This window comes from Rhea pennata, chromosome 13 (assembly GCF_028389875.1).
Source record: "Rhea pennata isolate bPtePen1 chromosome 13, bPtePen1.pri, whole genome shotgun sequence".
Classification (NCBI taxonomy): domain Eukaryota; kingdom Metazoa; phylum Chordata; class Aves; order Rheiformes; family Rheidae; genus Rhea; species Rhea pennata.
This window is the reverse complement of record NC_084675.1, coordinates 18828315-18843277: the sequence shown is the minus strand read 5'-3', so window position 1 is coordinate 18843277 and position 14963 is coordinate 18828315. Positions and strand designations below refer to the sequence as shown.

General features: G+C 38.5%; 1 protein-coding gene across 1 annotated transcript in view; it reads left to right on the top strand.

Annotated features, from left to right (window-relative positions):
• Nucleotides 1-8997: 8997 nt before the first annotated feature.
• Nucleotides 8998-14963, top strand: part of LOC134146436 (polycystin-1-like protein 2) — a 42332-nt gene continuing 36366 nt past the window's right edge. Inside the window, exons 1-4 of the mRNA XM_062586858.1 lie at nucleotides 8998-9451; nucleotides 10004-10168; nucleotides 13605-13790; nucleotides 14617-14727. Of these exons, the coding sequence (XP_062442842.1) occupies nucleotides 8998-9451; nucleotides 10004-10168; nucleotides 13605-13790; nucleotides 14617-14727 (916 nt within the window). The remainder of the gene's footprint in view (nucleotides 9452-10003; nucleotides 10169-13604; nucleotides 13791-14616; nucleotides 14728-14963) is intronic.

Below are 14963 nucleotides of genomic sequence, written 5' to 3'. Positions count from 1 at the left end.
AGGAGCTACAAGTTGATATCCATCAACTTTTGAAATCAACCCAAACATATTTCAGACATCTATGCACTTAACGTTTGGACCCTTATTTTATAAAACTTAACGAAGAAAGCCTTGCAAAGTTCATTTCTCCTGCTTGTCATGGAAAAATACTTTATTTACCAGAAAAATATGTGTCATTTTTTGTTTTCATTGGGGTAATGACTGGTAAGCATCTTAGTAAGATATAGAGATTAATTTTCTTGCTAACTGGGTAGCTTTCCCCTTTTATGTTGAAATGGAGCAGTATCAAAATGTTTATTTACAACAGTAAGTTTTAACTACCAGAGGAAGTGGATATGAACAGGTGACATTTCTATTTAAATTACTTCACAAAGTGTCTTCTCCCTCTGTAAAAACACTTGTTTGCTGGGAGAGCACATGGAGAGAACATAGAACTCTATGTTCTAGAGAAAACACAGAGAGAAAATAGAAGGAATCTTTTCTACTCCCGCTATTCATTTAATTTACTTTGATATTCCCTAAGAAAAGGAGTTCAGTTTTGCCAACAGGATCCTCCCAATCTGATCATGTTCCTATTAATATTTTCATATCTACATTTTGCCTTTGGCTCAGACTTTCTGTACAGGACAATACAAAGAAAAGGGAACTAGGCCTACAGGAAATACATCCTTTTCTGGATTTAGGGGAGACTATCAGCACCTCTCTGATCTTGGGTTTACCAGGCACATTATAATTCCTATGTATAATGTTTAACAAAACATTACAAACTTATGGAGAATGTTCTGTGTGTATGAAGAATAGACCATGTTCTACAGGGCTTGATTTTTGCCATGTTAGTGAAGCCATACAATTGAGTAGTTCGCAATGAAGAAAAGAAGAGAGAACAGACCTATTCACAATTTCAGAGCGAGGAAGGAAAAGATCATGGCTGTAAGAGGAAATCATGAATGTAGTCAAAGGCATCTATCAGTCTTACTGCAGAAGTACTTACATTAGGAAAACAGGATATACAGTCTAGTAGTAGTAGTCCTTTCTTGCTGTTCTGTGCCCAAAAAAGGGTATAGAGAGGAGACTCATATCTTGTAGCCACTGAAACTTTCACACAGAATCACAGAATGGGTGATTTCAAATGCAAGAACTCATTTTCACGAGCTTAATGGAACACAAAAGGCAGACTCATGTTTCATGGTAGTACCCTGCTAGCTGCGTGACAGTTTCTTTACACTGTACCCTTCATGACTCTTCCTAGTGTGGGATTTTGAAAACAAAAGCCTTAATGAAAAGATTCAATCTCATGGTTTGAAAAGCCTCTCCAGATAATTGACCTCATTTACAGAACCTATCCAGCAGTGAAGGGGCATGAAGACATCTCCAGAGCATAGCGTTGCCCTGCTCAGCCTTGGTCTGGTTGCATCCTGTGGCCATGCAAGGCTGGCGATGACATTTAGGGTGCCATCTCTATGATTAGATCTTGGATTCCACTAAAAATCTTCTTAAGTCAGACACATCATCCATTTTCTAGTTTCCTAAATGTAACAGCTGAGTGGAAGCCACCTAGTCAGATGTATTCAGCCACCATTCTATGGGAGGTAGCTAAATGCTGGATAAAATGTTTATGGTTTTGGTTTGATTCAGTGCATAAAGATGTCAAACAAGCACCAAAATATGGAAAGAAAAGAAAAAAAAATATTGCTTTTTTTTCCTCAAGAAATAGCCAGCCATTCTAGTTCTAATAAGAACATGAGATATAAGCTTGAAAAGCTCAGGCATAAAACCTCTCAAAGTCCAAAATCTCTTGTCAGCAGCAGCCGTTCTGTTGTTAAAAAAAGATTCATTCCACTCTTGCTAGACAATGAAAACAAAATTTCCCAAGGCAGAGTAGCTTTAAGAGTCTTATCGCTTTATTGTAAAATTGTAATCAGGTCTGCTTTCGGTGTATATAAACATATATTTTGCACAGCTCTAAATAGCGATTATTTAAGCTTTTGTTATAATGATAATGTAATTGCCATGTGTCTACCTTTCTATTTTTTGTTTATCTATACAAGAAGCAGATTATTGCCTTATGAAGTAGAGAAAGAACAATACTATTCCTTATCCCTGTATTGAAATAGAAGTACTTATTTCATTTACTTTAATCTCAACTTGTCTATTATAAAATTCAAGTTATAATTCAAACTTGTTAACTAACGACAAATTATCTCAATATGATTTTAAAGCTGTGCTAAGTGCTTTTAACTATCGTAATCTGTTATTACCACATAAAACAAATAAGAACATAGACTAATTCTTGCTGAAATTATACTGATTGCTATCTCACTGTACAAGGCCATATGAGCTCTAACCTTTACCTTTGTTAAATATGGTCTTATTGACATGATCCCCTTTCAGAAGAAATATAGTCAGCATCACTATGTATGAATAATTTTCTTGTGCCGTCCAAGTACAACTACATATACAAATGATTAATACAGTTTGTTCAAATTAAATAATGATAATTTCAATACATTATCAGGTTTTCAGTATGGTTTGAAATCAAAATAATTTTTGGGAGGTTTTAATATGGTTTTGTATAATATGTAATAATGCTGTCATTTTGTGTACAGAAATCACCAGAAATAATGACTTGATCATTTAAATAAAAATATGATTTAACTTAGACTGAATATTAAGTACTCAGGCACAAAACTGCTGCTCCACCCACAACAGTATCTAACCAGACTGCGCTCGCCCAGTCATCACAATGTCCAAACATGTAAACGCCCAAACATTTAAACACGAGACATTCAAACAGTACCCACACAAACCTCCTCCTCATAAGGCTTATATAACCTTACCTGCAGCTTTCAGCATCACCAGACTATTTGCTTGTTTTAATATTTAATGTGCTATACAGTCAGCAACATGTTTCCATATGGGCACGGTGAAAATATGGAGGTAACCATTAAGTTGCATGACTGAGGCAGTAAAAATGGTATTACAAACACTGACGGTAAGACAAATTAATGTTGTTCTACATTATTGTACCTTTTAGCCTATTGCACATCTTTGGTAGAATATGAAAGGAAAACTAAAAAGAACTGTTTTCAGTGAGGTGGCACCTGACTACAGGTTGTTTAACACAAAGGCAGACAGCTGAATTTCCGATCTTCTCATTACAGGGACAGTGAAGCTGACCTCCTTTGTAATGTACTTTAAAATCTATTGATGAGAGACACTGTTTAAGGGATAGGTATTGTTTTTATTAATGGGAACAATCTGTAATCCAGTTTTGTTTTTTGTTTTCCTGTCCTCTAAGCTCAGAAATACTTCATAATAAGCAGAAGAAAAACACATAACAAAACTCAATAAAAAAACAAGAGGTGAAAGCTGGATTGCCTTCTAAGGTTGACCAGTCCTACACTTAGGGAAATCAGGAGCGACTGCAGAGACACCACTGGAGTTGTGGCGGCTGTGGGTTCAGACTCACGCAATTTTTTTCCTCACTGTATAGTCTAGGAACAGCTCAGTCCATATGCTATCTAACAGTAGTTAATGTTTCACTCAAATAGGGTACCTTGAATCCATAGCATAGTTCTCTTATTAAGATATTAAGGTAATGGCACATCTAAATTGTGCCACTTAGTCAGCCGTGATGATAAGAACACATGAGGTGTCAGCAGATGTTTCAGGCAGCTCTGCTATTTTATGTGCGAGTTCAAGGCTGACGCTAGCCATCAATAACAGGCTCCATTAATGTTGTAGTCTCACGTGGCACACTTTTTGTCTCCTTCCCAATAGTCAGAGTTCATTTGTGGGAAGCAGTAATACATAGGAACCGGCTGGGGAAGGGGGACATATTAAGGCATGAGCCATATGGCAATTGAAGAGACTTAAGCAATAAGCCAAAAGGCAATATTAGATATTTCCAAAAAGACAGTTCCTATGGGAAGATCCTCTGGGACTTATCCAGGCAACATCTGTGCTAGAATGTAACCATACCCATTCTATAAACAGAAGTTATGTCCAACCCAGCAACTCCTGAATGTAATCCTACATCTCAACCTCCTCATCCCAGGCATGGATGTCTAAACTAATTGTGCCCTATAAAGATAAGCCATCCGGCCAGAATGTTTTCCTTGTTTTTCTGAATAAGATAACATCTCAACTGCACCTTGGCAGGGCTCACTGGCTAAGTTCACTATGTTGCCACATGGAAAATTAGATATTAGAACAACAACAAAAAACAGCTCTTTGAGTCAGCAAATAGCTGGGTCTCACTATCAGGACAGGCAACCTAGGACAGCAGCTAGGAAGGAAGTGTGATCATGATCCATCTTCTTGAACCAATTGACAGATGGCCTCTTCTAAAGCCATCTGTAGAGCTGGAAGAAGTAGCTGTAGCTAGGGGCATTTCGCCATCCCATTCCAGAAAGTCTACTCAGTACTCACTATTTCTGACCTATTTGGGTAATAATGAATTGAACTTTTCAAGAGAGAGTTCTTCACACAGCAGAAGTGCATGTGACCCATTAAAATGGACCACTCACAATCTTGTCTCAGGTCACTGATACCTGAAAATCATCTTTTTTTCTACTTCAAGGCCTAAGTAATGTAAACCAATTTTCAATTTATATGAATGTTCAACTTAGAGAACAGAGGTATATTTGTATTTCTGATAAAATCTATACATAGCATTCAGTAATGTTTAGGAATGTAAAGATGATAATATCCTCCTGTAGAGAGTAAATTTACTTGCTGTCCTCAAAGCAAATGAACAAAAGCCAAAATGAATGAGGTTGCAATTTCTTCCTTCCCATTGGTAGCTCTTCACTTCCTTAACTCTCTGTTACTTTCTGGCCTGTGTTAGAACACTGTAAAGCTATTTGCTTGTGCTGCAATGACTCTTTGAAGCACAGGACGTTACTAGGCTGCCGTGATGAGGGTACAAATCAGGACCATGCTGAAGTTAGTGAAGGTAAAGTGCATCTCCTCGTTTGTACCAAGCTCTCTGAAAGCCCAGTGAAACGCTGGAACTGGATTTCCTCAGGTCTGGCAGGTGAAAGTTGAGAAATAGGAGAAACTTAGAAAAAAGCTGTTTTCTCCTAATACTAGCAGTTGGCCACGGAGAGATTTGCAGTTGGATTCAGGGTAGCTTGAGCTATAGCTATAGAGCTATTGATTATGTTGAATAAGAATGCAGGCTTGCATTTTTCACAAATATTCTCCAGTGCTGGGTGCCTAATATGGAGTACGAAGGGCTGATTTTCAAAGGTATCAAGGTAAGCCTACTGCATCTATATAAGTTAGATAACCATAGCATGTTTTCACCACCTTGAGCTACAAAAATTTAGGCATATAAAACTGAGCATTCTAAATGGCATATAATTTATAAATACAAGCTTAGTTTTTTAAAAAATATGTAGTGATTATGAGTACATCGAGATGAAGCTACCAAAGCTGAGATGGTTTTAAAGGCTTCTATTTTGGGGAGTGATGAATATTACCTAGAAGGTTCTCTTAAGAAACTCAATAGTTCTTTTTTTCTTTTTTTTTTTAACATCTATTTATTTTTAACAAAATAGGTTTCAGACTTCTTTCACCTCACCTGCCTCTACTTCCAACAACAAAAAATATTAATAAACCTTGAAGGATCCCTTTGGGAATTCATCATTGTCTTTTGTGATATTTTATATAGCACAATGCTTTTCCAAAGAAACTTTTTCTTGATGGTCACCACCTGGTGTAATTCACAAGGACAAGTTAGGAATCTGTAAGAAATCTGTGGGGCCCCCTAAAAACTTTTCTGACAAAAAATGAAAGACTTATTCCAACACACGCAAGAGAGCTCACAGACAAAGAGTTATTCATAGCTTTATCGCAGCTTGGAGTGAGGGTGTGAAAATATTAAGAGAGCTTTGTCACTGATTTCTAGTCAAAGCTTGCAAAACAATTGCTTTAGCAATTCATTTTAGCTGGTGAACATGCTTTAGTTTAAATCACTGGGACATAATATGTGCTGAAAGGGTGGCTGCTGCATCAGCCTTTCAGGCAAGCAGTTATAACTGACCAAGGACTAACAAGTCTTGGCTATAAGTGAAAAGCTCACAGTTCCTTAAAAACAATGCCTGTATACTGGGTTTTCTTCTGTGGGTCTGTCCAAGTTCCTTAGAACTATGCAAAAGGCAAATACAAAGTAGCAAGTGAATGGATTCTGTGAATCCCAAATCCATATAACTGACATTACACTTAACACTTCCCCAAAGTCCCTGGAGTGGCTCTGCGATACCCGCTGCGGGCAGTTTCACTCCCCTGGGCGTAGAGACAGGCACAGCTTTCTGTATCTGCAGGGACCCCCTTGAGACAAGGAGAGGTTTCATTAAGCATTTCCATGACTCCCTTTGGAAGCATATAAGCTGAGACTATACAGCAACGCGCACCATTTTCCTTCTTGCTCACTAGCGTATGTGACTATTTAAATAACTTCTGAAACGATTTAAATTATTTAAATTACCTCAGCCAGCTGCACAAAGGTGAATAGTGAAAAAAAATTATACCGTGAATTTTCTATACTGACTTCTAGCATAAGAAAGCTATTAAAACACAAAAGTGTTTCTGTTGAAGAAGAATGCAAAAAGTATGTTTTCTACAAAATGTTAAATTCAAGGAGCACTGTTTATTTGAAATCAAGCCATTTTCAGTAATGACTGAATAGGTTTTCAGTATTTTCTCGCTTCCTGAGGATTCTACTTGCTAATTTTGATGCTTTTAAAATAGTATTTTCTTTTCTGAAAATGCTTTTCTCTTCTTGCGGTAACTAGTAGAATAAACTGATCGACAGCTTTAGTGACACTAAATTGTGTGAACTCAACAAACTGTAAAAGAGAGAAACTATCTTTCTTCCATTCTGTATCTGCTGTAGACAGTTGAAGAGTTACTTATAGCAACCGTAGATTAGGAAAAAAATTCACACTGCTGTAGAAATTGCTAACAGTGGACTCACTTGGAGATCTTGGCATTATTTGTAGACATTTCCAAACATTAGTTGTTCTTTTTTGGGGCCTGTTTCAAAATCCATCAAAGCCGAAGACAAGACTTCCATTAATTTCAATGGCTTTGGAGCAGATCCACAGATCCTGTGGCACCTCCAGCTCTGGCATTTTTAGCAGTACGCTCATGCAGTCAAATTCCCCAGTTGCCAAGAGAGAACTGAAAGATGTACAGAATCCATCTATCACAAATGCAAATGTCAATGTCACCTGAAATCCACAGTTCTGTGTTACTGAGAAGATCCATATAAGTACAGCCTCCTTCATACCTTTGTTTTCAGAAACAAGATATGCTTCTCATAACTATAAGGACAAAAAGGTAGGGCTGGCTGCCAGCTTCTTCAAAGCCAGGCAGGTCAGCATAGCCCACAGAGAAGCAAGCACTCCAAAGGTAATGTCATGAAAATATACAGTGGCTGAGTAATTGAACAAAATTAGCTCTTAGAGCTTTCAGCTCTAAGTTTTGTAATAGCTTGAATATAACACGGTTGAGTTGGGGGGGTCCTAAACTGAAACCTATGAAGTTTTGTATGCAGCCCAAAAGAGACTCCTAATCTGTGGACATCCTCGACAGATACAGCTGATAGTCTGCTCCAAAACAGCAGATTCCATATTAAAACAAACAAAGCTCCTGAAAGTCCTGAGCATACTCTTGCTTTACCCAGCTGAGCAAGATGACCATGAACTGGAAGTCTAGAACGGTCTTGGGACAGATCATTCTTAAGTGCTTACTGGATGCATTGTACATACTTTACCTTGCAGGAAAGCTTTAAGGAGTTAGACTAGAGCAGTAACAGAGGCTGGCATATTGTGCAATATGTGCATTACCTTCAGATCCATAGTATAATACAGTTGGCATTTCTGCAATGAAGCAATTCAGCTAAAATCATTGCTTCCTGCATCTCTGTGATGCAGTAGCTGGCCCACTCTGATCTCATCTAAATATAAGTGTGTGTTCTTTCAGTGTCAGGTTATGGTGGTATAAATTAATAATAATAGCATCAAATTCAGTAGTTACAATAAGGACAGGAGGATCACAGTAGCTAAAGATCCTTATTTGTACCATGTCTCTGCTGATCCAATGGCCTGGTAAACCTGACGGGTATTTTTTGCAAGGAAGCTCAGAAGCATTTAGCGGTTTCAACTCCTAAATGTTGCTGGGCTGGCTTCCCAAAGTCCATTAGCAGCTTTTGGAGTGAGCACATAGGGCTCCCAGGCAGTTCAGATGATCAGGGCAGAACTTTCATCTTTTTTAAATGACTATTTTGAACTTTATACTTCTCTTGTACCTCCTGGCAAGTATAAATAATGTAGTGCTATACAGTTCAGCAGCTTAACTTTAAAGGGATGACAGGAGCATTTCACATAGGGTATGGAATTCTAAACAGACACAACACTTCGAAATGAAGTTTACTTGGGAAAGCTGAGATTAACCTGGCTATGTGTAAACAGATGGGCAGGATGAATTTGATACAATAATTATAGGCATTACATTAGCATCCAAAAGAAGCAACTCAGATAATTATATTGAAACAATAATAATTATTAAAAATAAAGCAATCCAAAACATTTAGAAGAATCTAGAGAACCACTACTTGTCTCCTCATCTCATGACTCCTGTGTTTCTGAATTCTCATTTTCCTCATTCTCCTCTTACCTCTTACTCTTACTATTATGTTTCACTGTTATTGTTGTAAAGACCTCCAGCTTTAATGTTCACACAATGACTCGTTTGATGGGTGAGCTTTATCTCACTTTCCCATGTGTGCAGTAGCAACATATATCAACTTTATCTTTTCTGCTCATGAGGAAAATAATATTCTAATGGCCTCTCTGCAAGCTGACTTCTTTTGAATGAAATGTTTATACAATGGGCCTCACAATAGCTATTCGCAGTGACTTAACATCAACACCTGGCATGTGTATCCTCAGACGCAATCACTGTTATATATTAGAAGCAATCTGTTCCATGTTCTATTGCTGCTATTGTTGCAAGCAGCAAAGAGAAAGGAGAAATATTGATGACATGACAAGGATGACATCTCAAGCCTTTGAATATAGCAGCAAAAAGAGTGGTGAAGCAATAAGCAAGACCAGTGCCATGCAGGGCACTGAGCTGAGAATGTGGCTTGGGATTGCAGTTCTAATTTCTCTTGCTGTATGCTGGACTGTGGAAGAAGCAACTGTTGAGGAAGGCATCCTTTGCTCAAAGTACCAGATAGCTTTCAACCATTCATGCTATGAGTTTGTTAGACTCCAGCGCACCTTCACCAGTGCCCAAAGCTGGTGCGAGAGAGGAGGGGGGCACCTTGTCTTTATTGAAAATGAGGAAACGCAAGAGTTCTTGAAAAAACATATCTCTGAAGACCAGGAATGGTGGATAGGATTGATCTCAAACTCCTTGCTGAATGAAACTACTGATGGTAGGTGATTTTGAAATCATATCATATTTAATACTGTATCAGCATATGATGCTTAACCTGACGAAAAATAGAATCAACCCTTCCATAGGTAGCTGCTGAAAAGTCATTGTCTTTTGTTGCTATAATTTCAGATTTATATTAAGATGTTTTAAATGGCTGCTCCACTTCCCTGTTGTATGTTGTCGTGCTTTCCACTGGGTCTTGTGGTTGTGTGAACAAATGATGACTTAGATCGTCTTGCTAATCAGGGGAAAAAAGTGTGCTGGGTTAAATCTATAGTTCATGAGCAAGCTGAGCCAATTCATCACATTATCAAGTTGTAAGGTCTGCTGCAAGGGAAATGGTGGAATCTTGAGGTTGAGAGCACAGGGGGAAGTGGCAATGTCTGAGTTAGTGTTTTATCAGGTTAAACGTAAAATTAAATTAAAGACATTTTTCATTATCCAGACAAACTACCTCTGCACAGGTGCAGTCAAAGGCTGCTCTGCAGGCTCTGACTCTTGTGTTGCTATGGAAAGTAAACATTCAGGACATGATTCACTTTGTTTGCAGGTTCAATGATTTGGCTGGACACTTCAAATATAAGCTACAGTAACTGGTATGCAGATCAGCCATCTCACTTCTCATCCACATGCGGGTACATCCTGAAGAATGCCAAGTATCAGTGGGGTATGACTGAAAATTGCAGCCAGGAATTCGACTTCATTTGTGAGTTTGGTAAGATACAAAGCAGCTGGAACTGAGAAGTGAACACACTGTGTTCACAGCTGTGCATAAATTGTTTCTTTCAAAGTTGCTGTGAGGTAACTGCAATAAAGCTTCTTAAAAGCGAACAAGCAAAAATCCATAAAACCCAACAGGTGCTACTATTCTCGTTTGCTGATGTAAGATCAGATTCAAAGAAAGGAAAAACCCTGAAATCACTGGGAGCTGTAGCTGTGCAGCATCTGGATTTGAGGCTAAATCTAAATCTGGAGCAGTCCATGTCTATATGATATACACAACCTAGTTAGTTAAAGCTAATTTGAATAGTGCATAACAGCATAGTTGCAAAAATAATCTGCCACAACTCACTGATACCTAAGATAGATAGGACTGGATGTCTGCCCTGTAAACATACCCGTAATCACAAATACGGATCGAGACCCTCAAAATATTTTCCATTTGTAACTGAAGCAGAAACACAGCCAGGCTTCCAGAGACACCACTCGTTGTAGCCCCGAGTAACAAGAAGTTAGAGTTAGTCCTTTTTTCTTCATCCATCAGATGGAGTTTAAGGGCTTCACCAGGAAAACAGACAGGAACCTGCTTTTCCTGATGGCATTTTAGCAGCTAGACAGAATAACTAGAGACATTGTGTTCCAGTGTTGTAACAGAGGTCCCTTAAATCCCTGGCTTGGAACAAACAGTCCTGGAAAGGAATGCTGGCAGTATCATCCCATTCAACACGCAGATATGAGGGGAATTTGTGTTCCTCACACTTTGCACGTAAGCTAAGCATTTTAATCTGTAACTAGAACTAAGGTCACAAGTATTTGAAGGCAAGTCTGGCTGTAGATTCATTAATACAAAGTCTTTGAGTCCAGTATGCATGTAGAGGTTACCACAAGCCCTAGCACTGCCCTGGTCCAGTACTATATCACTCCTGACATAATAAGTTGTTCCATAATCAGCAGAACTAATAAAGTTCTGTTTCCTGCCTTGATTTTCTGTTCCACAGCCCCTCCCTATCCTCCTCCTTAGCACTGCCTGCTCACTCCCATATCCCCTGCACTTCCTGCCTCGCCAACACTTGCTCTCCCTGAGCTCCCTCCCATGTGGCTCTGTAGCTGGTTCAGAGCGACAGCTGTACACATTGGCCAGCTGCATCCTACATTATGAAACAGATAAGGATTGGGTTATCCCTACTATTCCTACTCCTTATAGAGACATTAAAATATCTCTCTCTCTCTTCTATCCAGCTATTAATTTTCACTAAATTTTAGGGTGTTTTGAGGTCTATATCCATACATCAAGTTTAGTTGAAGGTGACTAATAGAGTTAAAATAATTGGGAGAGAGAAAATTAGCAAACAGCACCATCTTCTAATCTCACTTCACTTATAAAAACAGACTAAAATAATTTTTCCATTACAACCACAGCAGACAACTCTCTGTTTCTAACAAAGCTATCATCTGTTACCATAGGATCTGACTTAAAGCCTATTAAATTAAAAGAGAGTTTGCATTAATGAGCAATAATGTCCTTTGCTACACCCATCATCCCATTACACAGGAAAATGAGAATAAATGGAGAAAATTATAGCCTTGTTTTCAATATCTACAGCCCATGTCCTTTAATAAGCACACACATTTCAGCGCTAGACTCCTGTTTCTTTTATTTGTTTTGCATCCAATGAACTTAAGCTAACATTCCAGAAAACCAGGGACAATGTTTTCATTCATTTCTTTGGACACTGAAGGTTCATGCAACCTGACAGTGCTTCAGGTTGTTCTTCTGTAAAATGGGCACAATGATACTTAGCACTTTCACACACAGCTACTGTGGGCTTGGTTTCAATCTGAGTTTGAAACTTCAGATGAGATGTACAGTTCAACTCCAAATGGTATTACTATTTGAACTGAATCTGTCTCTGATTACTGGTAACCTTGTCTACTTCATCATCTAAGGTGTGTATATGTGCCCAAACAAGTAACCAGACAGAAAATGTTTCGTCTTCATCCTTTCTTTGGCTCTCTATCATAGAATTATTTGTTTCTCTCTTCAAGTAAGAACTTCCCTTACTTCAGTTCACTGTTCCTTAGTATTTCGGCTCCACCATTTGGTTGGACATTTGGTGCTCTTTAGGTTAGTGCTTCTATTGTAGTAAAAATACACATGTTGAACCAGGGTTTGCACACAGGCATATAAACCAGGTTTTGTACATTTTTCCATGTAAAAATTGCTGAGAGAGCAACTACTACGGGAACCCTCTATACAAAAAAAAAAACCAAAAAATGCATGAGATAATAGCCTGTATTAGAATTCAACAACAAATTATTTTCCAAGCTTATTTAGAGAACTCTAATCTGTAAACTGATCATGCTATGGTTACAGCCAGGCTTAGATTTAGCCTTTAAATAACAATAGCACACAATTACGGCAGTGTGCACACATTGGCACACATCTAGGTACTTAAGAGGAATGATCAATTGGAGGACAATGTATTTAAACCTGGGACAACTGAAACAAAAACATTCTTCTGCAACACTTTCCTGTGCGAGTGGTTTTTTGCATCCTCCTCTTCAGAGTAATAAATATCCTGATTACTTCAGGGTACTACGAATTCTGAAAGATAATTAACTGTCTCAGATTAATCAAAGAATGAGGTTTGCATTTAGAGATATGACCTTACTCATTTGAGCAGTTCTGCTGAATGAAATCAGTTGAATATTGGTGTCCCTGTAGCAGGAATGAGATCAGGTCCCGTATTTAACATGCAAACCCTTCTCTAGAGCAGTTATGTGAATACCATGGAGATCATATACTGCCACAGGGCTCTTTTTGAAGTTATGAAAAGCTTTAAACTTTTCAGTACTGCATATCAAACACTAAATGTTTTCCACAGAAATATGTTCAATTTTTTACATTAAGATATTTTTGTTTTAACAAAAATGTTCTCACATTTTTAAGGCAGTAGAAACCATAAGTACATTCTTTTGGGATTTCAAAAATGGAAAAATATTTGATTCAGTGTTCTTTTTTCTATTTTCGTTATTGTTTATTGAAAGAGGGATAAAAGGAAACAAGAAAGAAAAAAGAAAAATAGTAACATACCAGAGAACTGCAGCATAATTTTTTGGAAATTCAAAAATTTTAAGTATTTCAAGCTCATTACAAGAAAACAAACAAAAAGCCTGAGAAATCTCGCCTTGTTTTCTTTGTCATATATATATATAAATATATATATATGTATTTTTTAAAAAATACTTAAGCTTAGCTCTAGTTGAGTCCCACCTTCAAGAAATGGCTTTAGTCTCACATCTTGATAATTAATAGGTTATGATCAGCTTCCCTGGAGATGCTATGCACAAATCTAGTAACCATGGAGGAGGAAGGGGCAGATGCCTCAGCTATATATCCTCATTTTAATGAAATCTTTTCCCCCTATTAGAATCTGGCCAGAGCATTGCTTGCAATAATTACAATGCCACTGTACAGTGTGGATCAGGAGAAGTTATTCAAATTGGAGAGAGTTTCTATGGACGGAAGACCCCTCACTACTGCGTATTGGAGACACCTCTCCAGTATGATATGGATGAAGACTGTACCTGGATCAGTGTCAAAGATGAGGTAGCAGGTAATATCTTGTTGCGTTGCTTGTCAGAAGCATAGAGTAAGCATCAAATTTCCTGCTCCCTAAAATACTTTATCTTGCTTTATTTCAGTAGAGTCAGTGAGTGGGAAAGTGGGTTATGCCTGAGATGAAGGGGGTTGCAAAGAACTTCTTACATGCAGGAGGTTCCCACAGGAGGCTGAATAGAAAGGAGGGACTTTGTGGGGAGCAAAGCAATTCAGAAGAAAGAGGGGATGCATAGGAGCAAATGGAGCATAAGGGCATACCTAGCTCCTCTCCTAATATGAAGAAAATATGTAGATACACTGATTCCCTGATGAATACAACAGATGGGTTGGAGATGGACCAGCACACATGCAAACCATGCATACAAACCTAACCTCTAATAAAGAGGAGTGAGAAGGTTGGCACCCAGAGAGTTTCTGTGGGGACAAGTGGGCAGGAGGGAGCTGCCATCTCCTGCAGCGTGTTGAGTCTCATCCTGCAAGAGCTACAGGGCTCCATTGCCTGTCAATCTAAACCTTGATTATAGCCTGTCCCTATAGTGATTCCTTGGGTTTCCAGCTGAAGTTAAACCAAACACATGACTTCCTCATTTTTTTACCCTCTCTAATTCAGCTGTATTCCTATGGAGTGGAATGGTGCTGAGGAAAAGCAGGCAGTCAGCAACACAATAAAGTAAAAGTGCTATGGGAGTTGGTTTAGATATCGGTGACAAGATACGGCCCCTCCCCACCCCTTTTTATTTCTGTAATCATCTTTTCTCTGAGCTGTTTTGTCAGTCAAAGACAACAAACACCAGTGCATCTAAGATGGTCCTTCCTTCCAGGACAGTGTCATGGTCTCCAGGCCTGCCAGGTGGCAGCAGATGGCACTTTCTTTGGAGATCCTTGTCCAGCATCTGGAAGCTATTTATTTATTCAGTACCACTGCAAGGAAGGTAAGTGGTGGGGGCTGTCAACACAAAAGCTTGTTCTACACTTTGCAGTAGCACTGTGACCACTACAAATTATCTTCAAAATAGCTGGTCCATCCTAAAGCAAGAAGCTGGAAGAACAGTCCTCTGGAGAAGGTGACCACTAAATATATTCAGGACACAAAAATGTAGCCTCTCAGTCCTAGGTGACAGCTCCACAGGGTTTTTGATAAAGCTACAAAGCTGTGAAATTCAGACAC